The 27,023-nt window shown below is 46.0% G+C and overlaps 1 protein-coding gene across 2 annotated transcripts in view; it reads right to left on the bottom strand.

Moving 5' to 3' along the window:
* Window positions 1–27,023, bottom strand: part of LOC146855198 (poly(U)-specific endoribonuclease-like) — a 524,935-nt gene that overhangs the window by 321,749 nt on the left and 176,163 nt on the right. For both annotated transcript variants that reach the window (XM_085652848.1, XM_085652849.1), the window contains exon 3: window positions 22,095–22,206. In XM_085652848.1, coding sequence (XP_085508974.1) covers window positions 22,095–22,206 — 112 coding nt within the window. The remainder of the gene's footprint in view (window positions 1–22,094; window positions 22,207–27,023) is intronic.

Raw genomic sequence — 27,023 nt, 5'->3', positions numbered from 1 at the left:
TTCTTACCCCAACCCCATAAAACCTCAGAATACCCATAACTGTTCACCCTCACTACCCTGAGAATCAAGTGCAAAAAGTGTTGTACTTGGCCCAGTTTGCAGAGCCATAGTATGATGGATGCCACTGGCAATGAGCTTTAACCACCACAGTGCGGTCGCACTAGCCCCTACCACTGGTGAGTCCACACTACCCCACTAATGGGTTTGAAAACACCCTTGGTGCTATAGAGGTGAAAAGGTGCAAAGCTGCTTCTTATCAAAATTGCTCACCCACTTTTATGGGTATTATCTGCCTCAAAGGGAGATAGTCGGGAATATTCCAACCTTCCAGGGTGTTGAGCGGTGGTGACAGAGTGAATGGTTGCTACTTTGATGGAGGCAAATTTCTTGCTACAGCCAAAACTGTTGGGGATTCCTCCTCTAGCGTTTTTTTTTTGCTACGGAAAACAAAGTGCTGCTATTGTTTTTGGGAGTGTTGACAATTCTTACATTTCCAATGGGAAATGCGGGGGTATGCAGCAGGCCTCTAAACTGCACTTTAGGAAGCGGTTTTTTGTTTCTCATTACCCTCAGTCATCAGTCTTCACCATTTATACAGGATAGTCTGTATAACCCCTAACCTTTACCCTGAACTAATACCATTCCGGTTTAAAATGGTTAGAGACCCTAGAAAGGGCATGGAGAGGTCTCTTAAGGCATGCCAAGAACGTCTCCTTGACGTACTGGGCCCCTTAGCCAGGATTATCAACATGGGTGAGGAATGCCACTTCAACCAACCCGCTGTGGACGTCCCTCTTAGGGAATGGAGCCAGAGGGCCCAAATCCTGCTAGGTAATGCTAACGCCAGCATCAACGCTAAATGGCATAGGGTTATTTTAACCAAGATAAACCCCAAGTTGGGCAACCTAGCCGTTCCAGAACCATCTGAAAACCCCAAAGGCCTCCTATTTGGGGATGTCAGGATTAAATCCCTGGGTAAATATGTGGCTACTTTTACTGCAGGAGATAAGGCCCAATCTAACCTGAGGAGGGTCTTCAACCACAGTCTTTTTGGACAGGCCCGAACAAGGGGCCTTTCTGCCAGCAGTGCTTCACATAGTCCCAATTTCTTTTATTTTTTATTTTTAATATTTTTCTTTGCATTTTAACCAACACAAACACAGCTGGCAAGTCACAAGTGATTATCCACATACCCAGGCGCCCCCCTGTCCCACCACCCACCACCCGTAGTGACAACATCATGATCATCAGTCCGACAATATCCAGTTTCCTTTCACAAGGCGGAATTCCATAGTACTCTTTTATTCTCCATCGACTCCCCTCAGGCCTAGGGCCCATGGACCGTCCCCCATCAGCTTGGGACAAGGCCTTGCACAGTAGGACTCTCAGCGTGTCAATCTGGTACCAGACCCCCCATCAAGACCATGGTACCTTCTCCATTTTCCCTATACTCTGCGGAATTTCCGGGGACAGCCGCATGCTTTGTAGGTGACCCTTTCCACCGCCATATATAGGTCCATACCCCTCCTCCATTCCCCCAGTTGGGGAGGTATCGCCGCTCCCCACGCCCATGCCACGTCCCTTTTTGCCACTACGAGGGCCAGCATTGCAAAGATCAGATGCGGGTGGCTCAAGTCTACATCAGTAGTTATCCCTAATAAAACACATTTTGGTTTCACTGAGAGCGTGGCCTCCAACACCTTACTCAACTCACCCAGGATTTGTGTCCAATAAGTGTGGATAATGGGCAGTCCCAAATAACATGGTAGAAGTCCCCCAGGGGGTGTCCGCAACGAAGGCAACAGGAGTCAATGGCTCGACCCATGTGGTGTAGCCTAACCCTATCACAATATACCCTGTGCAGGATCTTATATTGGATGAGTCGCAGCCGGGATTTAATCGCGACTTCCCTGTGGTGCATCAGGGATTCTTCCCACTCTATTGTGTCCAGCTCGCCCAAGTCCTGTTCCCAGGTTGCTCTCAGTCTCCCCAATCTATCTAGTGTGTTATTATTCAGGGTCTTATATGTCAGGGATACTAACTTATTGGGTATCTGATCTTGCAGCAGACGACCCTCCAACGGGGCATATTCTGGCAAGGGAGAGGAAAGCGCCGCCTCAGCCCTCCATGCATGACGCAGTTGCTCATATTTAAGATCCCCCTTCGCCACCAGGTCCCCCAGTGTGGAGATTCCAATGTCATCCCAGCCTCCAAAATCCCTGAGTTTGTGGAGCTCCTTCAGCCAGGAACAAGTCCATATCGGCGTCTGCTTTGTTGGTTTATGTGTCCACCCCATCATCTTTGTTGCCTTTTCCCAGACCTCTATGGTGAGCTGTGTCGCCGGGAGTATTTGTCTCTTCCCAATGCCCCCATACAAATAGTGCAGAGTAGTGCGGCGTGCCATGGTGTCCCTTTCCAATCTATACCTGGGGTGATCAGCCGAGGCATGGAGCCACTCATTGATCGGCGCCAGGTGTTCAGCCCATTAATATGCCTCCACGTCTGGTTAGGCGATCCCACCATTATATTGATTTCTCTGGAGCGCGTCAAGGGCTATCCGTGGTTGTTTTCCCAGTCATAACAGAGAGCGCAATTCCGCATTTATCACCTTGAATGTCTGTCTGAGTAGGGGGAAGTATTCATTTTGTAGCGCATACAAGAGACGAGGCAACGTAATCATTTTAAACATTGCGGCTCGACCCAGTATCGTGAGGGGAAGGGCCTTCCATCTAAGAGCATTATTCGCAAAATTCGCAATCACTGAATGTTTCTTTGGTAGGATATATTTCCATCTGTAGTCAGGTAGATTCCCAGGTACGTGACCCCTGTCTGCATGACCTAGAGGGCTTCAGGGAGAGGGGGCCACGTTTCTTCCTGTCGGGCTATACAGAATTGATTTATGCCAGTTTATCGAGCACCCTGAGAAGGAGCCATACCTGCCCAGGAGCCTAAACAGTGCGGGGACTGTAGTGGCCGGTTGGGCTACATATAGCCGAATATCATCTGCGTATAACGAGATTAGTAGTCAGGTAGGCCATAATCTCGTCTGCCTCACCCAATTCCCTGGCTTTGTAAAATTCCCTGAAGTAGGAGGCAAAAGGTCTGAACTATCTGGGTGTCCCCCCTCTGCAGCTGTCCCTGCCCAACGACCACGCCCTCTATCCATCTGGCAACCCTTTCCTTACGGCTTAGCCATGCCAACAGCTTTCCGGACTTGTCCCCAACGTCATATAACCTGTGGAGGGTCGCTAGTGCCTGTGCTTTGGCTTCGTCTGTTGTGAGGGTTTGATACTGCTGTTGAGTATCAGTCAGGCGCCGGAGCACCTGTGGGTCCCTGTCGGACAGGTATTGCCTCTCTAGTTCTAATATTCGGGTTTCCAGGGAGGTAAGCTCCTCTTGCGCTTTCCGCTTCCCCCATGAGATTCGATTTTGGGCCCTGTCCCGGAGCACTGTTTTATAGGCCTCCCACACTACAACACCCGACTGCACCGATCCCACATTTTCTGCAAAGTGCACTTTCGTGTCAGCCCGGAGGCCCTGCAGTAGCTCATTAGTTTGCAGATCCCATGCAGTCAGTCTACAGCCCCCCACCGCTGGCCCTAGGCCGCCCACCAAACCGAACCAAAAGGGGAGAGTGATCCGAAATCCCCCTTGCCAGGTACTCTGCTTCATCCTCAGTCCCAAGTGCGTGCCGGGGGCGGAAGACATAGTCCAGTCTCGAGTGTACTTTATGTGCTCCTGAGTAATATAAGTAACTTCTGTTATCCGGGTGGAGCCTTACGTCTGTCAGGCCCAATGTAGTCACAACCCTAGCCAGAGGCGTAGTCGGGGGGTTGTCAGCACGGTTCCCTGATCGGCCCATGGGGATAGACATGACGTCATTGAGATCACCTCCTATGATATGTAATGTATCTGGTGTGTCTCACAGCTCCCTCTGAACTAAAGTCTAAATTAAAAAATGCATCTTGGGAGCTCAGTTATAAATTGGATATGATTGCCCAACAAGGAAAATCGAAAAGGCAACTTCTTTTAAACACATATACATTAAAGCTGCCACAACAATACCTCACATGGAATATCCCCCACAGAGTCCGTAGGTTATGGTACCTATTAAGACAAGATTTGCTTCCACTAAATCAACTTTTAGCTAAATGGTTTGGTGTATCTCCTATATGTAATCTTTGTCATAATGCTGTACAGGATCGTAATCACGTTCTGTTTATCTGTCCTGCCTTACGCCCATTGCGTTATAAATGGTTGAAACCTATTTGTTTACAATTAGGAATTTTAAATGTAAACACTTTTTTTCATGCACTTTACTGTCCTCCAAATGAAATGTTCTGTTTTAAAGTTTTTAACTTTTTTAAAGGTTTTTTAAATATTTATTGAATGAAATATAGAGAAATATCTGTCAATTGTCTGACCAGTGTATATGATGTATCTTCTTCTCAACTGTTTGTCTGTGATTTTATTGTAAGTATTGTTGTATAATTGTGTCTTTATTTTATGTGGCCCTCTTTGAGAGCCAAAACATAATAAACTTAAATTTGAATTTGGTGTGTCTCACAGAATATCGGCCAAGCCGGAGAGGGTCCTGGCCTGGAGTTTCGGGGGTGCTTAGATGGAGGCTATTGTGACCCTCCGTTGCCCCAATGTACCCGTTACTTCTACATAAGTCCACTGGGGGTCCGTCCAGGTCCGATTTACCGTAAAGGGATGGGATTTTTTTAATCAATATAGCTACTCCCCGTGAGCCCGCTGTGTATCCCGCATGTGCCAATCTTTGTAGGCTCCTCTTGCAAGAAACCCACATTTCGTTCCTTTCAGGTGGGTCTCCTGGAGGAGGGCTATATCTGGGTGTACCCGTTTAATATGTGCCATTACCAACCCTCTTTTAATTTTTTTCCCCCAGACCATTCACGTTCCACGTAAGAACCTTGTAGGGGCCAGTTGCCAGTCCATCCTCGTGGGGTCTACGGTCAGTCAGGGAGGCCATAGAGTAGTGTGGTTCGAGTATCTCTGTCGGGGGGCGGACGGTGAGTACGCCTACCAGTGTGGTCCTGCGATCAGTGTGCCAGCTAAACATAGAACAACATGTGGAACAAAACCACCTCAACCTTGAAACAAATATAACCCCCTCCCCCTCCCCTCCCAACCCACCTCCCCCTCCCCTCCCACCCCCCCCTCCCCCATGACTCATCCCCGGCAAGACCGCAAGTTCTAACTCCCGCAGCAGCAGTCCCAAAACCTTCAAAACAAAGTCAAAAAGAGATGAGACTAAAGACGGAGGACAGAACTTCACTGGGACCGTAGGGAATGCAGCCACCAGGTTATCCCCAGTCCTCCGCAGATGTCGAGATGGAAAGAAAAAAAGAGAGGAATAAGGAAGGAAGCGAATAAAGGGGAGAAAAGAGAGAAGAAAATAGAAAATAAGAGGGAATGCGTGTCCAGCATGCCTGCTCCAGTACAGTAGGTCAAACCACGGCCAACCCTGCAGGCCCATGTTCACGAGTTGGAGTCCAGGGGGTCACTCTGGGATGTTCCGGCCTCTGCCGATGTTTCTTGTTCCATTGTCAGTATTTCAACCGCCATAGGGTGCATGGAGGAGCCCACCACCTCCTCCTCGTCGGAGTGTCCGTCTTCATGTCCTGTTGCATTTCCGATGTCATTGTCAGTCTGAGGCCCTTCGAGGGGACGGAGCGCGCGGGTGCCCGCCGAGACCCGGGAGTCAAGTGACCCGCCGTGTCGTCGCCTGCGTCTGCCTGTGCCCTTCGGGGGTATGGGGTGGTCTCTAGGGTGCGACCCTTTCGTAGCTGCCGGGGTCTCAATGATCGCTGAGGGTCCATGGGCCGATTGCCAGCTCCGCCGGAGGGCGCCGTGCCGCGCGTCTGTGTTTCCAGTCGCCCCGGATGGGGCGCTCCTCCAGCCAGTGCCAGACCTCCTCCGGCGTCTGGAAGAAGTGGGATTTACCCAGAAACAGGACTTTCAGTTTGGCGGGGAAAAGCAACATATATTGTATCCTGCGTTCTCTTAATTTGGCTTTCACGGAGTCAAAGGTGTGTCTCTGCTTCTGTACATCCCTACTATAGTCTGGGAAAATCATTATGCAAGTATTTTCATGTCGTATTTCCCCTAGCTTTCTGGCTTCCGGAAGTATCATGTCCCTGTCCAGGAAATTCAGAAAGCGCGCTATCACGGGCCTAGGCTGCGCTCCCGCAAGGGGTCGGGCCATCAGTGCCCTGTGGGCCCTTTCTATGACGAAACAAGAGGAGAATTTGTCTGCTGGGAAGGTGCTCCGCCACTTGTGTAGCATGTTTGGCCCTTCAATTCCTTCTCTAAAACCCATGAAGCGGAGATTGTTGCGTCTTGCTCGGTTTTCTGCATCGTCCACCCTCCACAGCAAGTCTTTGTGTGAGGACTCGAGCACCTTCATACCTTTGCGGAGGTCTTCTACTGAATCTTCCGTCTCGCTCAATCGCGTCTCCGTTTCCGTGACACTTGCAGCTAGATTCCGGAGGTCCTGGCATAGGAGCGCCACCTCCGCCCCAACCACGCCAATCTGGCCCTCCAGCGCCGTCCTGGATGCCTGTATCGCCTGGAGGAGGGTATCCGTATCCGAGCGGGCGCCCAGTCACTCCCCCTGGGTGGGGGGTGGGGGGCGATAGCCTTCGCATACTTGTCCATCTTGCCCTGTCGGGGTGGTTTTGGATCCCTGTCCTTTCCCATGGTGAGGTGGCTCGGTCTGGGGTCAGCCACGTCGTCCCCGGGGCCTGTGGACGTGGTCAGGCCAGGGGGTGGGAGGGTACACAAGACCGTCCCACCAACCCACCCCACGATGTACTCCGAGTCTACAGGGAGGCCCGCCTCACATGCCCTCGAGTCGGATGTCTTCCAGGGATGTCGCGTCGCAGGGGGGGAACAACCAAGTATAAGTGGGTAACCGGACACGGGGGGGGGGGGGAGAGGGGGGACAACCAGGCATCCCAGACCACCACCAGGCTTCACCCCAGCTCCCCGAGGGTCCAATCCTCAGGCGCCGTCCCCAGACTCCCCTGGACGGAGCCCCCCGCGCTCAGTTCTCCGCAGTCACCTCCAAGTATCTCAGTCACTGTCCCCCTGCTTCGGGTCCAAATCACGGTCGCCTGTTCCAGCGGGAAGCAGCGCCGCCCGCAACCCACGTAAGCTGTCTCTACCACCAGGCCCGGCTCCGTGTCCCAGCTCTTCGCCTCAGCAACACATAATTCCAGATGAAGGAGGGTGAGAGCTCCGTTCCCAGGCCGCCGGAGCCGCATGAGTTCCAGCCTTTCCCCCAGGAACAACCCCTTACTCCGGCCACTTCGGATGATGCTCGGGGGGGGGGGGGGGGGCGAGGGAGGGGAAGTGGGCGGGGCCTGCTCCCCTTGCCAGTATTTGCTTTCCACACCCCTCACCTCAGTTCCTCCGTGACGCCAACTTGGTGCTCTCCAGCCGGTTCCATGCAAAAATCGGTGAGACAAGAAGCAGGAAGGGCCGATCCAGCGCCCACCGCCAGGCCCCACCGCAGTACTCCGGGGACCTGGTGCTCAGGCGCCGACTTTCATCTCCTCAGGCCAGTCCCCCTTCAGCATATTTCTTCATGCACTCCTGGTCCCCCAGCAGCCGCTCCACTGGAAAGCTGCTAACTCACACCGCTTGAAGGGCAGTCACCATCCCCCTCAGTGCCTCCGTAGCTAGGCTCTTCTCGGTGCCTCCTCTTCTCGCCCACGCCGCACCTCTCCGACCCGGATGGGGAGGGGCTCCGCGTCCAGGCCCGCGGCGACCCGTCAGCCGTGCCTCCAGGAGTAGCGCTTCACCCTGGCCGCTCCAGATGGTGTTCGGAGGGGGCCCGACTCTCCTCGGCAGCACCGGCTCCTGGCAGCTTCTCAATCCCCGGTCCTAGCACTCAGGTCTGCTCCTCCGCCCCTCAGCTTCTCCGCGGTGCCATCTTAGGTCGCTTCTCCGCAGCCGAGCGAGTCAGCATATCGGTACTCAGGGCTCGTCCGGAGGATCGTGCCCCCCATTTCCTCAACGTCGGGTGTCAGCCAAGCATGTCCTCGGGCATTGAAAGTGGTCTCCGGGTGCCGGAATCAACGTGGGATTAGGCTTTCAGCCAGAGCTCGGCGAAAGCTGGTCCTACTCGGCCATGCTGCTGGCCACCCCACCCCACATAGGCCCAATTTCAGACCAAGGAGCTTCCAACAAGGAGCACCACCATCCTTCTACCCACAACGTGGCTGAGGGTCCCGTTCAAGAGGCCTCCAGGGACACGGGGCGAACGCAAGCAGCTTTAACAGAAAGTACCAACTTTAAACCTTCCTGCTCTTCCCAGGAAAAAGTAGGCGGGCGCCTCAGGCTCTTTTTCCAAACCTGGCAATTACTGGGGATCCTTATGTCTTGGAAACTGTCCAAGGGTTCAAAATCGACTTCCTGCAACTACTATATCAGTCTGATTTCCCGTGAGAGTTAAGTCTATACCAAGACCAATAGAGGGTAGTAGAGGAGGAGATCTCCTCCATGTTGAAGAAAGGCGCCATAATAGAAATCCCACTAGATCAGAAGGTTTTTATACACTCTTCCTGGTGTAAAAGAAAGACAAAGGTTGGAGGCAAGTAATAAATCTCAGAGACCTAAATAGGTTTCTAATATAAAGACACTTCTAGATGGAAGGTATGCATCTCTTAAGAATTATCTTATTGGAAGGAGACTAGCTAGTAAAACTGGACCTCAAAGACGCCTATTTCACTATTACAATGGCCAAAGAGTGACACTGTTACCTCCAATTCTTCTAGCAAAACCACGTTTTCCAATTTCAGGCGCTTGCCTTCATTCTGGCGTCAGCACCCTGGTGCTTTACCAAGGTGATGAGGGCCGTCAGGTCTTTCCTCAGAGAGAGGGGAATACACCTCATAATCTATCTTGACGAAATTCTCATAATGTCCAATGTCGAACCCAAATTCTCAAAGACTTGGACACAGTGATATCTCTCCTGGAGAGCTTGGGCTTCATTATAAACAAGAGAAATTCTATTCCACTGAGATTGGATTTGTTTGCAGACTCACAGTACAACTGAAAAGATATTCTAGCTGGATGCCAGACCTGGGTGCCCTAGCAGTGCAACCCTTAAAAGGAACTTAGGCTTAGGCATTCCCCAGTTTGCCATGAACCAGACAGCTCTTCAGAAAGGCAGACAGCAGGTATGCTCCCTGGCCTTAATAAACCCCTTTTAAACATCTCAAGCATAGTTTCCAATGATCTTGGAACTTGCCTACGACATACCCTTTACTCTTCCCCCAGAAGGACTCCTAAAAAACAGATGGGGAGGAACACCCTCTGATCTTGACAAGGACTTTGAACCTTCTTGCCTGGAGGGTATCAGGAGATCCAAAGAGATGTTGGGTCTTTCAGGAGAGCTGAGGAGCTCCTCAAGGAGTCATGGGCTCCAGGAACCAACAAGAGATATAACTCAATATGGAAAAAATGGGTTTGGTGGTACCTGGACAGGGATCTGGATGCCATGGAGGCACCTATAGTTCAAGTAACTAACCTTCTAGTAAAACAGTTTGACAAGAGTCTTAGCTACAGAGCGTTTAACTGCTATAGGTCGGCAGTCTCAGCTGGTCACACTTTAGTAAATGGAAGAAGTGTTGGGAAAAATGTTATGGTATGTAGAATCCTTAAAAGTATCCAACTGAGAAGACCACCAAAAACTAAGTCAGAGTCTCTCTGGGATGTAAGTCTGGTTCTAAATGCATTCAATTCTTCACCAAGGAATAGATTTCTAAGCAAAAAAAATGCTTTCACTTAAGTTAGCCTTCTTACTTTGCCCAATTTCCTGCCGACACATGTCAGATGAGAGAGCTTTAGAGGTAAGCAACGGAATGTAAAATGTTTTTGGAGTAAATTTTGAGATTGTTAGAAGAACTAAAATAATGTCTGACTCTGTTTTTATTCTAAGTTGGACTTATGCAAAAAATTGTGTGTCGTTGATTGTATGAAATAATAAGATTATAGAATAAATGAACATCGCTCAGACGGTGTAATTTCTTTTGTTAAACTTTTTAAAGCAGTGACTTGTGCAACAATAGCTCAATGTGTTAAAGGAACTATGCAGTTAGCAGGTGTCGACCTCAAGAGATTTCAAACACTTTCCATGAGGGGCGCTATGTCTAGTCACTCCTTTTGGAAAGGTGGCAGACTAGAGGGCATCCTTAGAGCCGCTGATTGGTAAACTCCACTACATTTGTAAAGCATTACTGTAAACCAATAGAACACATGTCAAATGTAGTTTTGCAGAGCTATCAACATGGCTAATGGTAGCCTACAGTCTTGTAATGAAATAGTGGTTCTCCTAATTACCATGCTAAGAGAATCTGAATTTCATTAAAGACATGGAGGCGAACATTATCCCATGCACCCATCCCTGCAATGAATAAAGAACATAAAAATAAAACAAAATTAAAAAAGGGGACACAAAGTAGAGTATACATATTAAATATACATATTAAAAGAAGATAATAGTACGTAATGCTTTAATAAGATTTCAAGTTATGTTACATGCATTCTTAAAGGCTTTACTGTGAGATCCCTTACACTTATTTCTGTAGAGGATGTTCTAATATCCATCTTTTATTTCATACAATTCTCAGCAGTCCGGATCTTTCTCCCTACATCGCCTGGAAGACATCACAAATGGGGTGCTTGGATTCCTGTATCCTACAGCACAGTTTTGACGCTTCCAAGGATCTTCAGTTTTCCTGTATTACCATGTTGTTTCCAATGCTTTCATAATACGTGATGAAGTTTAGCCCGCATTTCAAAGAGGCAGATTGTACTGTGTGCATGACTATTATAGCCTAGCTGTATTATGGTCTAGAACAATCTTTATTGTGATGTAGTACTTCAAAGTGGCTGTGTGGAGTTGGCATTAAAAGATTAACGCATACTTTTAGCCTACGTGCCTTTAATGAAATTAGGAGAATCGCTGTTCTCCAATGCTTTCCAAACCACAAATGCCGTTATTATATCCTTGCCATCAACATAAATTATTACATAATAAATCATTCTCTCAGAAAATGAACCGGTTATTCATATTAGGAATGGGCGAATCGGGGGGCCTTGAGATGTTGGAGAGCTGTAAAGTATTCCCTTGTTACTTGTGTATGTCTAATCAGGTTTTGTTTTAATACAATTTAGTTTGAAGTTTATTTAGAAACCAACTCTAGCTTCCTCACTGCTTTCATGAATGCAGGTTCTCTTTACCTACAGATAGTTGATGTTTTATCGCCACCGCTTTTTGAAAATACACTTGTAGTTTTTAATCCCAATTAGGTTGCATTATGTGGTATCTTTCAGTCATATCTTTCCAAGAAAAGATGTAGTTATACATATATTTTAACCTTAAAGCTGCATATACGTTCAGCTAGTATAGATCTGACCTTTTGTTGTTTGTCATGTTATTGTTGGAGTGAGTTGTTGCTTGGAAAGGTTTTGACACTTAACCCCTTCGGTGCGTCGGACGTCCGACACACTAGTGCTCATGACGGCCCCTGGCTGTCCTCGTACATGGCATTTGAAATCTCTCTGGTGTGGGCACCAGAGGGATGTCTCTCCCCCCCCCCCCCCCCCCCCAAACAGCCTCGGGAGCTGGGGAAGAGCTTCCCCAGCTCCCGAGGCTGTGGAGATGGTTTCCCTGAAATGACGATGAGTGTGCACGTTGCACTGCCGTCATTTCAGTGAAACCGAAAATGAAATGAGTAGAGGCTCAGAGGCTCATTTCAGTTTCACTTTCTATGTTCTCAGGGGGCAATAGTCCTTAATCTGCCCTCCCCTGTGGTTACAGAAAGTCCACTAGGAGCCAGGGATTGTGTTTTATTTACACGTAGGGGCGCTTGCCTGGCAGTGTGTGGATGGCGCTTGGCTGATGGTGTGTGTGGATGGTTGTGTGCATGTACTGACTCTTGGCTGGTGGTGTGGCTTGCATGGATCCCCCACGTTTTCTAACCCAGAATTCCCCGCAAACTTCAAATTTACACAAAGTCAAATATTCCTCACATTTCTGTGTGGGTAAGTTGTAGGATCACCGTGCAGGCACAAATTTCCTACTACCCAGCACGTCCTTTGGTCTCCCGAGAAAAATGATACATCACTTGTGTGGATGCCCAAAGTAGCATCAGCCGAAAAACGTATAAACAAACTGCCCTTTCAGACCTGCATCGGGCCCCCCTCAATTTCTACACATTTTTGGCCATTCCTGTCATAGCGACTTTGCCCATCCACACAAGAGAGGTCTGATTTTTATCGGGAGACTGAGGGGAATGCTGGGTAGTAGGGAATTTGTGCCATGCGGTGATCCCACAGCTTTCCCACACAGATATTAGTGGGAAATGTGACTTTTTAGCTACATTTGAGGTTTGCAGCGAATTTTGAAGGAAAATGTTGGGGGATCAACGCAAGCCACACCATCCTCGACTCCCACGGGTGTCTAGTTTTCAGAAAGGTCTGGGATTTTTAGGTTTCCCTAGATGTCTGCAAACCAAGTACCAAAAACACAGGTGCCCACCTATCTATCACAAAAACTACCTGGTTTTTCAAGGGGGTCACCTGCATTTTTGGTCCTGGGCTCAGCGGCCATCTAGGGAAACCTTCCAAACCCACACATTTCTGAAAACTAGACACCCTGGGGAGTCCAGGGAGGTATGACGTGCATGGACCCACCAAGGTTTTCCTACCCATAATCCCCTGCAAACCTCAAATTCCGCTGAAAAAAGCAGATTTTTCTAAAATTTCTACGTGTTAAAAGTGTGGGATCACCAGGCTGACACAAATTTCCTACCACTCAGCATTCCCCCAGGTCTCCTGCTAAAAATTGTACCTCACTTGCATGGGAAGGCCAAGTACCCGCAACAGGCAAGGGCCCAAAACATCATGGAGACATCAAAATTACTTATCACAAAACGACCTAGTTTTGCAAGGGTGGTCACCTGGGTTGTTGACCCCGGGCTCGGCGGCCATCTAGGGAAACCTACCAAACCCACACATTTCTGAAATCTGGACACCTTTGGGAGTCCAGGGAGGTTTGGCTTGCGTGGACCCCCAACGTTTTCCTACCCATCTTACCACATGAATTGCCATATACCCGGTACACAATGAAACACTATTGCAAGACACAGCTCAGTTATTGGCTCTCGGTTCCTCGGGTTCTTGATAAACCTACAAGTCCTATATGTCCCCACAACCAGAAGGGTCCAGCGGATGTAACGGTATATTGCTTTAAAAAATATGTCCTATTTAGAAGAAGTTGCAGGTGAAAACATTAGCAGAAATTGCTGTTTAAAAAAAAAAAAAAAAAAAAACAATATATTTTACTTTCAACTGTTAGTTTCTATAAAAAAAAAAAAACCTTGAAGGATCTCCATAAATGACCCCTTGCTGAAATCAGAATTTTGTCCGTTTTTTAGAAATGTATAGCTTTCCGGGATGCATTACTGCTGTCACACCAATTTCTACCACTAACTGAAAGGAGGTTAAATGAACAAAAGTAGCAAAAATAGTCTGTCCCAGTAAAATGCCAAAAGTGTGTAAAAAAAAAATGTTGGTTTTCTGACCAAATCTCCGACAAACATAATAAGGGTAAATCTGGTTGGAGGCCAGAACTGTAAAGAAAAATAACCTTTCCCCGATTGAAGAAATACTATTATGAAGAGAAATGGGAAAATGTGTGTTATTTTGATAAATCCAAAGACCATACAACATTCACAGGTTCTTCAGGGGAGGGGTGGACTGAAAATGAACTCTAGTCCTCTTAGAAGGTACCAAGATCTGCTCCCACCAGGAGTTCCTTCTAAATGTTAGGGCTCCACTTAGGCAGTTCACATCCCTCTGCTGAATGATAATGATGTAATTATTAGAGTGTAACCAGATCAGTCCCGAGTTCTCCCTCAATAGCAGGCAGAGTATCAAAGGATTACCACAGTATTCAAAGCCAAACAATGCAGTCTGAAGAGAGTAGCTGATGGAGCGAGAAGAGATTGTTTTTAATGACAAATAGAGAGCATACTGTCAGAGGAATTAAAAAGGCTGTGCTCTTTGCATTAAGATTTTGAGACAGAATATAATAAACTTGATTACAAAAAGGCTTACTTTGTCTTTGTGCAAGATGTCTTTGACCTAAGGGAATGGAAATCTAGGACTTGCCCATCAGCACTCACTTGCATGCTGATGATCATCTTTTTATCTCTATGGGAGAAAATTGCGATTTTCATCTAAAATACACAGATTTTCTTCAGGAATATGTAACACGATCTGTCTCATGTTCCAGATTCCAGCTGTTAAAGTTACGTTCCAACAAAGTTAGTTGGAGACCGGCTGCGGGAGGATCAACTACACTTTGTCACAGGTTGTTATTTCAATAAAGGCCTGCTTTGTGTCTTACCATGTGTGGAGTCAACCTTCTTATGCCGCATAAATATGGTGACGAGTTGGCCAGCTGACACCTGCAACGCTCCAGTAGCTGCAGATCCTGCATGAGCAGCAGTGCCCTGTGAGGAGGGATACCACAGGCACCAGCGAACCAGGAGAAAATTGTGAATCGCCAACCACTGGTATTTTCGGGCAGAAACTAGCCTGTGTGGATTTCCCTCAGTGAGTGTAGCGCGAGAGCTACTAAACTGCAAGACGCTGAACATGCTCTCTCTGCTCCTCCCAGTGACATCACGTGCATCTGGGCATCCATAAGTTTGTGGAACAATCCCTATTCCCTTTGGATGTTACGTTGTGCTGTGCAACGTCGGAAGCCCTTTTTAGTGCTTCTCAATGTCAAGACCCACATCAATACAGCCTTCCACCATGGTTTCTTGGGATACCTAGGATTTACATGACAGTTACTCACATACTTACTTTCCGTCACAAGTCAATTTTAACCTGACACTTCTTCATACTCGGTGACTCGCACACCTGTGTTTCAGTACTAGTTACTATTGCTTTATCAAGATTACAGCAGTGGGAGTCATTTCACTTTATTATTTTGAGACTCACACACCATCTACATTATTAATTTTAATTCTGTTAAGAGCAAGAGTGTCCTTCGGTGATTCACACACCTCTTGTGAAATACATCAGCCCTTGTTTCCTAGTCATGCAGTCTCATGGTGCCATTGTCTCTACCCCAATGTTTCTGGTTTCACCAGGTCCACTTTCTATTGAATAGGAAGATGTGTTGGCTATGTTCGAGACTTAATTGGAAGCATTAGATCTGGTGTCTCCAACTAGTTGCTCGCGAGCTACCGGTAGCTCCCAGATACCTTCAGAGTAGCTCACAGCTTTGAGTTCATTTTTAAATAGTGCTTCAGTTGTTCACATCTGTGACCCAGCCTGGGTCATAAATCTGACTGAACATGCTCATTACCAGGCCCTGCTATCTGCAACCTGATGATAATTATCTAAAGTAAACAGAAACTTTCCTTAACTTCAAATGAAAAATTTGACCTTGTGCTTCTTTAAAAATTAACTCAAAGCAGTGAGCTACTCTGAAATTGTCTGGGAGCTACTGGTAGCTTGCGAGCCACTGGTTGGAGACACCTGCTATAGACATTACTAAAATTGTTGAGCAATCACAACACTGTATGCGAGAGATGGACAAAAGAGGAAATAATGGTAGTATCATTTCTATAATTGTCAGGGAGGACTCTGAAGTTGTAGTACTAAAATCTGGCCTCAATGTATCAAGAGTGAAGCAGTCGGTCAAATCTTGTTATAGGTGTGGCAGTAGTTTCCACCCTGCAGACTTTCACAAATGTGTTGCTATAGATAAAAACTGTAGATGTGGCAGTAGGGGGACGCTTTGCAGTGGTATGCAGGCAGATGGGTAAACCCAGAGTGGCTACTATAGATGACGATAATACTATGGCGGAACAGGAAGATAGAATTTTAAGTGTACTTGATGTTGAAGAAGAACAGGGCCAAAGCGGAGTACAGGAAAATTGTCCAACTTATGATAGACTCTGGTTCTATTACACAATTGTACCTAGACTTGTGTTTGGAAAAATTTGGCCAAAAGTGACCTTGTCACCTAAGGATATCAACCAGGGAGAGCATCAAGGAGAGGTCACTGATCTGTTAGGGTACATGGAAGAGACTGAAGTATTTGGAGGAAAAGTGATGCAAGGAAAGGTCTATGTGGCAGTGGATTGGCCACCCAAATTAGGCTGAATGCATCAATACGACCTTTAAGATGGTCATTAATTCCAGAGCTCCACGTCTGGTGATGGTAGTTGATGACATCAGTTTGAAGGACATACTAGAAGAAGCTAGTGACGTTTTCAAAGAGGAATTAGGAATTTTAGAGGGGTATGTCCACAAATTTGTAATAAAACCAGATGCAGTACCTGTGCAGAACAAAGTGGTGGCTCGTGCAGCTGTTAAGGAAATGCTTAAGGAAATGGTCTCATCAGGTGTATCTGAACCAGTGGAGAGCTCCATGTGGGTATCGTCTATTGTTATTACTGTAAAGTCTGATGGTAAGCTCAGATTTTGCAAGGATTTGAGGCCAAGCAACCAGAATTTGGTAGCTGACACATACCTACTACCTACCATAAATGAACTGATTTTAGTTTTGAGTGGTGGGAGGTATTTTTCCAAACTGGACTTTAAGAATGCATATAAAGTCCTTCACGCTTACGTTATACGCGGCCGGCCTCCGGGTTGTGGGCCAGAAAGCTGTGTACTTACGCTCATGTCTTGCTCAGCCCGCCTTGAGATGTAGGCAGGAAGCTGTGTTCATAGATCCTGTGTCCACATAATAAAAATGATTAATTCTAAGAATGCATATCATCAAATCAAGGTGCACGAACCACTTATGGCTTTCATTACTATGGAAGGGATTTTTCAATGTACTAGGATGCAGTTGGTCTATGCTCAGCAGCAATCGAATGATGAGTGAATTATTCAAAGATCTGACTAACATTCTGTATTTTCAAGATGACATTCGTGTATTTGGAAATACTGTTGAACACCACAACTTGATCCTTAGGCAAGCCCTACATAAGATAAAAGAAGTTGCGTTGTCATTTAGCCGAGAGTAGTGTAAATTCCTGGTTGACCAGGTGGAGTAGTTGGGGTACAACATATCAGCTGAAGGAGTTAGGCCCAAGGAGAACCTCTAGGATCCTACAAGACTGGCTCCCTCACCAGGAGATAAAGAAAATCTAAGGTCTTTCTTAGGCCTCATAGAATATTATTTCAAATGTGTGCAAAGTTGCTTTTTTAAAACAAGCATTGAAAATGCAATAGGTCTCGCCTTTGATTAAGTTAAAGCCATTTGCTTTGCTAATGGTATTGTATAGCAAAGCAAATGGTGAGACCTATTACATTTTAATGCTTGTTTACATTGCAAGAGGACACAAGTTAATCATGACACTTTTAGAATCTGTGTCTTAATATATATTCCCCACATTAAGAACAGGTCTCCATCTTTTCAAACACAATTAGTTAACATACCTTGAACCAAAGAGCTTTATTTTGTTAATATTAACCGTTATTGAGTTTTCAGATAAACATTTGGGTAACTGTTCTAAGAACTGCACCTCCACTGATGCCCTTACTTACAGTGAGCATATATTGATCAAGAGCAATTATTTAACTTTGTAAGAAAGATGACCACACTGAACATTCAATGTCATTCTCACTTTCTCCTTGATAACAATAAACACCCTCTTGCTTTCATGTAGGTGAAGAATTCTTCAAGTATCAAAATGCAATATGTATTCCCTTTACTACGGCGCTTCAAAATCCACAGTAGCAACAGAACTTTCTAATGGCAAACTTGAATAAAACTAAATATGAAAGTCTAAAACATGTAACATTACTAACCTGTATAAAACATTTTTTGAGTTGCAAGACCATTACTACTTCGAGGGTCAGAAAATCTACATACACTGCAAGACTATGTTCTCATCTCTAAAGGCCATAGAATGGCTTGTGTGCGCAAGTTTATTTGCCCCTCATTGTTAGAGTCTCATTCTGCATTTGTGGCTCTCTGTGAGCCGACGGTCCTCTCATACATCCAAGCACTATTAAATACCTAATCTCCTTACAGAGAGGCCAACTGTATGGAGAAGCTGTAATCTTTGGCTAGGAGGTCAGTCAATAGGAGAGGTAGTAACACGGCCAGTGTCCGTGCTTGGGATCAGTAGTGCATAGCCAAAACACTGTAAAATCCAGGATAGGTGCCACTACTGCCTACACAACAAGCCCCCCTTGTCAATCAGAATACCGCACATGAGCCTTACCGGCTGTCTTGCCACAGAAGAGCTCAAACATAACCGTGCCCCTACACTGCTTCCAGCTTGAAACGAGATTGTATCCATAAGACCTCGTACCCCGCCGAAAGACAGGACAGTATCGATAGAAGACGCTACTCAAGAAACTGTGATAGTATCGATCCCATAGTGATAGTCACGGCGATAAGCAGGTAATGCACCATGAAAATCTCATTACGAATGCAAAGAAAAAAGTGCGTAGGAAGTAATAAAGGGAGAGTGTCACGCCGCCGGTAAAAGATCAAATCCTGGTGGGCGTGGCTAAAAGGAGACAGGGTGGCAAGCAGCGATTGGCATGCCTTGCATGCAATCTTTGCACTGCCTTCTGGATAATTTGTGACGCCAAACAATACGCACAAATCAAAACTTAAGGCGGAGCTGGGACGAGGCTTCTGGAATCGTATCGATTCCAAGAAGCCTCGTAAGATGAGCGCAGAGCATGCGCTGCTTACGTCAGGCCGAGACCTAAAAAGAGGTTAGTTTTGTATGAGGAGAACAATTTTAATATTTTGACCAGAGAAAAAGGGAAATTTGTGAGACAAGAAATCTCACACCTTTAATACAAAGTTAAAATCTATTCTCACAGTGGATGCTAACTCCACGGGTTAATGGAGATGTACTGGCACAAGTTCATGGTAAACAGGAGAGAACTGTGGTGTTTGCATCCAGTGCATTGACCACCTCTGAAAGTTATCAAAGGTGAGGTCTTGGGCTTGTGAGTATTTTAGAATCCTACTTATGGGCTCCAAGTTTATCTTATGGTTTGATCACAAACCCCTGGTAAAAGTGATGTTACTGGGTAGAATGGGTAAGTGCTCAGGGAAACTTGCAAGATTAGCGATCCGTTTACAAGAGTATTGTTATACTGTGGAGCACATTAAGTGGTGGAGAAACAAAAGTGAATTGTCTGTCAAGATTGTCTTTGGAATTGCAGAATGTGGATGGCCCAAGCTGTTTCAGCAAAGGAGGGTGAGGGGGCCATAGCTTCACTCCAGGATGTTTTGAGTTGGTTGTGGGCACATGCCATCACAAGTCCAGAAAGGATCAAGCAGATGGAGTGGAATATTACACTGAAAAAATTGAAGCGTTCATTTTTGCAGGGAAGTACAAGAGAGTACACTGTCTCTCCCAGTCAGGCCTTATCTCAAACTCATGGATGAAATGTAGGTGTGTAAGGATGTCGTGGTTAAGAAAGGAGAACAAGTCATTCCTCCTCAAGGTTTATGGTCCAAGCGCATTGATAAAGTGCATGATAGGCATCTAGGCCAAACTAAAAGAAAGAAAAGCGTTTGAGAGTGGATGTCCAGACTGACTTGGGCACATAACAGATCCAAAACAACCCTGGCACACTATAGGTTTAAATGTTATTGGGCCCAAGAATTAGTTGAGCAGGGATTTGATATTTGCCATGGTAATTGTGGACGTGCACACTAAATGGCTGGTGGTAAGGTTCATGAAGGAGATTACCATCAGTGCGACAGTTGCCTTATTGAAGGAAATATTGTGTGAAGAAGGCATTTGGTCAGTGATTATCATGGATAATGACACACAATTGACTAACCAAGAAATGCAGGGGTTTCTGGAAGCCTCTGGTATGAAGCACAACAACACCTTGCTTTACAGCCCCCAGGGTAATGGTACTGCTGAGGGCCAACTTGATGGTTGATGGCGGAGGTGTGCAGGCGAGATATTTGTGCAATGGTTTCAGAAATAGTATGAGCGTATCGCTCCAGTGAAAGGCAACACGCCATTTGAGTTAAAGCGTGGTAGGTTACTGGGCACAAAATTGGTTCGAACCAGGATTAAAGAGATTGTAGGACAGGGAGGAAGATAAGAGGCGGTGGTAGAGAGTTTGAAGTGGCCACCTTCTTGGCGCATTTATGAAGGTGATTTGGTAAAACTATGGAGTGGCAGAAGTGGTTGTGGTCTATCAAAGTTCAAAGGGCCATTTAAAGTGATTTGTGCACTAAGTCATGCCGTGGTGATGGAAAATGGAGCAAAGTGGAACAACAGGCAAGTGGCACTGTACCAAAAGAGGTGGTCAAAGCAAATTGTATGAGGAGCAGCGTGGCAGCATACCAACAGTGCCTTTATGCTAATGTTGATAAGGACTTAAGACTTCCTTTACAAATTGGTCCTAATGAATGGATGTTGCCCCGGGAGAGGGGTGAACTGGGGACAGAGGCCCTTGCCAATTTGGATGCCCGCAGTCACTTAGTAGAGGTGACAAGGGTCAGGAGAGTTGGTCTCCACCTGGGTATCTCAATGTCTATGTTTGCAATTGATTTTTATTCATTTATTGTTGCGTGTTAGGTTTACAAGTTTTGTTTTGTTTGCATGTAATAAGGGTACGGCATGTGTTAAATCTTTGCATAGCCTGTTCTCTCTCTCACTTAAGGAATGTGGAACACGAGCTGTCTTGTGTTCCACATTCCAGCTATGAAAGTGATGTTCCAACAAAGTCAATTGGAGATCGGCTGGTGGAGGGACAGCTACTCTCTTGTCGCATGGTGTTATTCCAATAAAGACCTGCTTTTTGTCTTACCATGTGTAGAGTCAACCTTCTTATAGCTTAAGAGTAATCAGTAACCTTTGACTGACAGGCAAGATGGCAAGCATCAGTTTATCACGTCTAACATTTTTATGACAGAAGTTCAGCCTCACTCTACAAGTGCAATGAACTTGTGAAAGCTGACACATTGCCTATATTTGCCTCTTCAGAAATGCAGGAGGGGCTAAATGGGACGCCCCAGTAATATTTAATCTATGCAGACTGGTTAAAAATAAATAAAAAGAGTAAAATCAAAGGAAATATCAAAAGTAAGAAAATGTGACTGCCAACACCTGAAAATAACTAGAAGGTGAAAAGTGTACTCTGCAAATATTAAAACAGAAAGAGAAAAGGAATCTACATGACTCACAGAACAGTAGAGGCACTATGAAATAATGAGTTACTTTAATCACACAAAAGGTGATGGGAGGAAAGGTGGAAAACACTGCCAATCGCCGATTTCCTTCTGCAGATGGCCTCGCCTGGTGGGTCTGGATGGAATGTTCCTATGAGGAGCCGGGTCAGTACGGATTTGCACAAGGCGGTTTTTCGTCTACAGTGGGTGCAGAATGATAGGATGGAATGCTACTCCGGGCGTTTGGCAGTGGTTGGGCGGATTGTTATGAGTTGCTCTACACCACCAGTGTCCAGGAAATTAAATGACAGTTTATCGGTTCAAAAAGCTACGAATATGATCATCAACCAAAACATACCAAGAAAGTCTGCTCCATGCTAGGAGGCTCTAAATCGCATAAGACTCCAAAACACCTCTGTGCCGGGGTATGAAAGGGAGGTCAAGCCAACAACAGAATTCCCACGACCTGCTACTACTCCAAGCTCCACGTAAAAAAATTAATTGGAATATTATTCCATACGGTCTGGAGATAAAGGCACTGCACAGAATCTTAGTGGATAACTCCAACTCATGCATATGAAACAAAAAACCTTCTGCATCATCAGATTCTTGTACTTGCAGGGGAGGTGCTACATGTGCAGCAGCATTTCTAAAGAGCTTCAATACCCGTTTTTCTAACAATTTGATAAGTATGATGTGCTTTCATTAGGCCCTTGTTGGAAGGCTTTTGGTCGCACTCAGCACCCCCTGACAGGCATAGTATATGGTGCACACTCCTTCCCAGCAACAAAAACGAGCACCTACAACACTACTAAACCTCGCAGATTGGCGACAGAGCTTGGGATAGTGACCCTACCTGCAAATGTCTTAACACTGTGAAGACGTTCTTCATTTACATAGATAAACAGTGGGTGCGATGCACTGTCTTTAGCATTATTGGTTCCAGTTGGTACATAGCCTGCTTTTCCCTACGGAAAAAAACATAAGAAAAAGTTACTTAGAAAAACGTCACTTCAGGATTCAACTCAACAACTAAAAATAAAGCACACAGCAATACTGAAGGAAAGATGATTTATTCAGGAGTCAAAATATATGTTGCTCTAAAAAACAAAAATGATTGACAAATTTTTAAGGTACCCTCGATGAAATAGTCCACAACATGGCAGGTGTTTGTGAGTCTGTACGTACACACACACGCACACACACACAGTCTTTCTAAGTTTCACAAAAGCACAGAACAAGCATTGGCAATAGGTCTGGATTTATAGCGCAGCGTCAATCATGTGTATGTCCCACATTTGGGAGAACAGATTTACTTGTTGTGTATACCCCATTCTCCTTTTAAGCACAGTTACACATTATTGTTTAGATAATTTGCAAATCGCGTTTTCCTGTCACTGTAAATAACGGGTGTTCATCAACTCAAGGGAACTCATTCTATTTATTTAAGAATGATGAAAGTCTGAACACATACTAGGACTTGTGGCTATCCGCAGATCTTTGTGGTGAGATATGTTAATCCCTTGAGCTATTCAGCAGGAAGCAATTTGCCTTGATTGCATTTTTATTACCACGTTGGAAATAGCTCATGTTCCGTGCGCAAAGCAGCAGTCGAAGAACATTAAACAAGCATTTGCAATGCAATCTGTTTCGCATTTGTGAAAGTTAGAGCTATTGGCATTGCAAATTACAATATTTGTTACTTATGTTATTTTATTTACAGTGGAGTGATCATGTTGAAAAAAAGTGCACACTATACCATACTAAATTTAAAAAAAGACATAGGGTTGATTTTCCCTTATACAATACTCCGTTGGGAAATCTAAGTAGGCATTGAAGAGCTATACATTGCCAATTTAGCAGAACCGTGAAACAATTGAGAGGGGGGGGGGGGGGTTTCGATGGTTTTATTTTTCTATGATTTTTTTACAGGGGGGGAAGCAGCATTAAGAAGTTTGAAGACCACTGCTGTAGGGATGCAGGTGTTCACAGGTTCTGAAGGAGTCGGGGAATCAATGCTGTTTAGTGGTGGTAATGAGATCAGCAAATTAAAAGCATCTGAGTAATTGTTTGACAACGCAAAAAATTTAAATACAAAGTAATCTACCCTGGAGTAAAGCACTGAAATAAATATCTTCAACAAAAATGTCAGTAAGGCCTGAAACTGTTGTATTCACAACTTAAAAAATAAGCATGCAAAAGCCAATTTTTGGGGGAAAAACACATTATGAATTTGTTTCCATGAAATGGTTAATGTCATTCATCCTGCAAATTTCCATTAAACAGTGTTTCTCAATAAATGGTACTCCATGAAATCGTTATTCTATAAAATCACACACAACTTTTGCAACCAACCAACTAAAAGAAAAAAAGACAAATTAAATAAGTTTAAAGAAAACTAGCCATCAAGTTGTTTTGCTCACCTCCCTTGACCAGGGAGGTTGTGCGGTTTGGGTGCCTCTCTGGAATCTAGGTCAACTGGAGCAAATCGGTCCTTTTCCCACTTAGACGCTACAAAGCCCTTCATTCCCGACTATCCCTTTGTCTGGGTGTCTGGTCCCACTAGGTACCTCGGTATCTGGTTGAGCAGGGACGTGGACAAACTCTGGAAGTAAAATTTTATTTTGGTCGGGCAATGGACTGACTGCAGACTAAGATCCGCATGTGGCAAAAGCTCCCTTTATTGTTAACTGGGCGCAGTGCCATTGCCAAGATGGTGGTACTCCTGAAATTTTTATACCTCTTTTTAAATATTCCTATCCCTCTTACGAGACACTTTTTCCGCAAGCTCCGTTCCAACATCATATGGGCTGGACATCAACCCAGAATCGCTTATGATATCCTTACTTTACCCCTAGTCCGAGGCAGTATGGGAGCCCCAGATTTTAAGCTTTTATGCATGATGCGCTCAAGCCAGCTTCCTCCACTTCCGGCTGCATCCCACGCCATTCCAGCCTCACACAGGGGTCGAGACGGACCTTGCTGCCCCATTTCCGCTTCAAACTGCCCTATTTCTTCCACCTAAGCCCCCCGTGGGGAGATTGACACTGTTGAATGCATGAGCTGGGCCTGGGACGGGCTGCGCAAATACACCAGCGCTAGCACATTGCACGCACCTTCCCTGAGACTAGCTAGCAACCCAGCGTTCCCCCCCATTGGAGACAGCAGGGATGGCTCGCCGCACTGCTCAACTGGGCCTCAGCACTGCAGCAGACATCTATCCCGACAACACATTCTTCTCCCTCCCGATAGTATAGCAGTTTGTCAAGGGAAGTTGTGCTATCAGATTAGGGCGACATGCAAGCAGCTAACACCGCGTTCCCCCAGGACCCCCAAGCTAACGCTGCCCTTGAGTTTGTTCACTCTTCCAGCTCCCCGCAGAAATTGGTCACTAGATTACACGCTCTTACTTTGGCCGCCTCCTCCACCAACACAGAGTGCCCGCACTGTGTGGAGTGCGGACTTAGGAAGGGACCTCTCTACTGAGCAGTGGCTTTACTGCTGCAATCAGACCAAGCGCCTCTCCCCAAATTACAGCCTGAAGCTCATTCATTTTAAGTATTTGCATAGACTCTACCGCACCCCTGCATCCTTACACAAGATGGGCTTAATTGACAATGATAGCTGTGTGCGCGGCTCTGGGCGCGGACTTCGCCCACTTGGCTTGGGTGTGCCCCAGGGTAGCACTGTTCTGGCAGGGGGTATGCACCGCTATTAGCAACCTCACACTTGAGCGCATCGCCCGGACCCACTGCTATGCCTCCTGGGTTGCGTTAAACAAATGTCCGATGCCAACCATAATGTGGTCGCTATGCTGCTGGTGCTTTCTAAGCGAAGGGCAGCCATACAGTGGGGTTGTAAATTAGCTCCCACGGTCAAGAAATGGATGGACGATGTAGCCCACTGCCAGACACTCCTTGGCGAGTTTTGGAATGTGATGCCTGCACCCAGCAGACCCCCAAATATCTGGGCCCCCCTCATCTATCTCCAGCGCTTGTCCACCCCAGACAGTCCAGTAGCAACCTCTTCCTGCGCTGACACACAATCCGCCCGGATTGAGGATGTGGATTCCATCCTTTTGACATAGCAAGCTATTGCTGCGGGACCCTTCATTCCCGAAGGCTTTTGCGGCAACGTCGTCTTAGTACAAAAGAAAGGAGGAGGACAGAGATTAGTGTTAAATCTCAGAGTTAAACCCCTTCGTTGTCTACAGACATCCATCTTCTAAGCGACCTGTTACTAGAACAGGATTGGATGATTCGTTTGGACCTAAAAGAAGCTTACCTTACAGTGCCAATGTGCCCCTCTCACCAGAAATATCACCAATTTCAATGGAAGGGTCAGTGGTTTCGATACCAGTCTCTCCCCTTCGGCCTCTCATCAGCCCCTTGTGTTTTCACCAAACTGCTGAAGTGAGTAGTCACTCATCTAAGAGAAATGGGAGTCCGCATGATCGTTTATCTCTATGACATGCTTCTGCTAAGTCAAGATCAGACACAGTTGTGCATTCATTTACAATCGACAATCTCTATTGCAAGAGTTGGGGTTTGTGATCAACCTCAAAAAATCCATGACTACACAGTCCCCAACAAGTGGATATCTTAGGTTTCCAAATCGACTCAGTGAATGCCCAGTTGCTACTCCCTGCGACCAAGATCAGATTCATAAAAAGGGAGATTCGAACGACTCAGTCGAGACAGATGGTTCTTTGAGGTCCCTGGTGCGGATTGTGGGTATTCTGGCTTCCTTGAGTCAGGCTATTTTCCCCGGACCTCTCCATTACAGAGCGTTACAACGTCTCAAGATCCATTATCTGCAACAAAAGTTCTCGTACTATCACTTGATTGCTCGATCTCAAGACGCTCAAGAAGAATTTCAATGGTGGTGAACTCATATTGAGGCCTGGAATGGCAAAGCCAATTTCGGAGCTTCTCCTGATGTTGTTATAGAATCAGACGCCAGTCGAAGGGGCTCAGGAGCAAGATGCAGAGACTTTGCCACAGGCGGCCGGTGGTCAGCAGAAGAGTTAAAGTTACATATCAATTGTCTAGAGTTACTAGCTGGCTCGTTTGCCATCCTGTCGATCTCCCCACTGAAGAGCAGTTGCTGTATCCCCCTCAGGATGGACAATATATCGGCTGTGAGTTATATAAATCCCCCAGGAGGGACGAGGTCTCATCTGTTGGCCAACATTGCCAGAGAATTTTGGCACTTTTGCCTGGCACAGAAGATCAGGATTGGGGCGGAATACATTCCCGGCAATAACAATCAGGTAGCAGATTGGAACTCCAGATTTCTGAGGGACTTCAGTGACTGGAAGCTCCATCCTTCAGTGTTTCTAGAGATCATGGGTAAGCGAGGCCCATGTCAGATAGATCGTTTTGCCTCTCACCTCAATACAAAACTTCCCCGCTTCTACAGCTGGAGACCGGATCCGATGGCGTTATGGGATGTGTCTAATGTTATTTCATTGTTAGAATCATGGCCAGACAAAGATTTATCGCTGAAACAATTACCAGCAACACTCACTATGTTGTTATGTCTTATTTCCTGTCGTAGAGTTTCTGATGTACAGGCTTTAGATCTGGCAGGAAGGATTTTCTCTCCCCAGGGTGTATCATTCATTATCTCTAGAAGAACAAAAACGATGTCTCGTTCGGTTGAGTAGCCTGCTTTTCCTCATAATAAGTTATGGGTTTTAAAATGTCTAAAAGTCTATGAGGAGCGTACCTTATCTCACCGGTCAGATCCTTTAGGACCATTACTTTTGTCAATCCAGAAACCC

This window comes from Triturus cristatus, chromosome 4_1 (assembly GCF_964204655.1).
Source record: "Triturus cristatus chromosome 4_1, aTriCri1.1, whole genome shotgun sequence".
NCBI lineage: Eukaryota > Metazoa > Chordata > Amphibia > Caudata > Salamandridae > Triturus > Triturus cristatus.
Note: the sequence above shows the minus strand (reverse complement) of the source record. Positions and strands in the feature narration are given on the sequence as shown.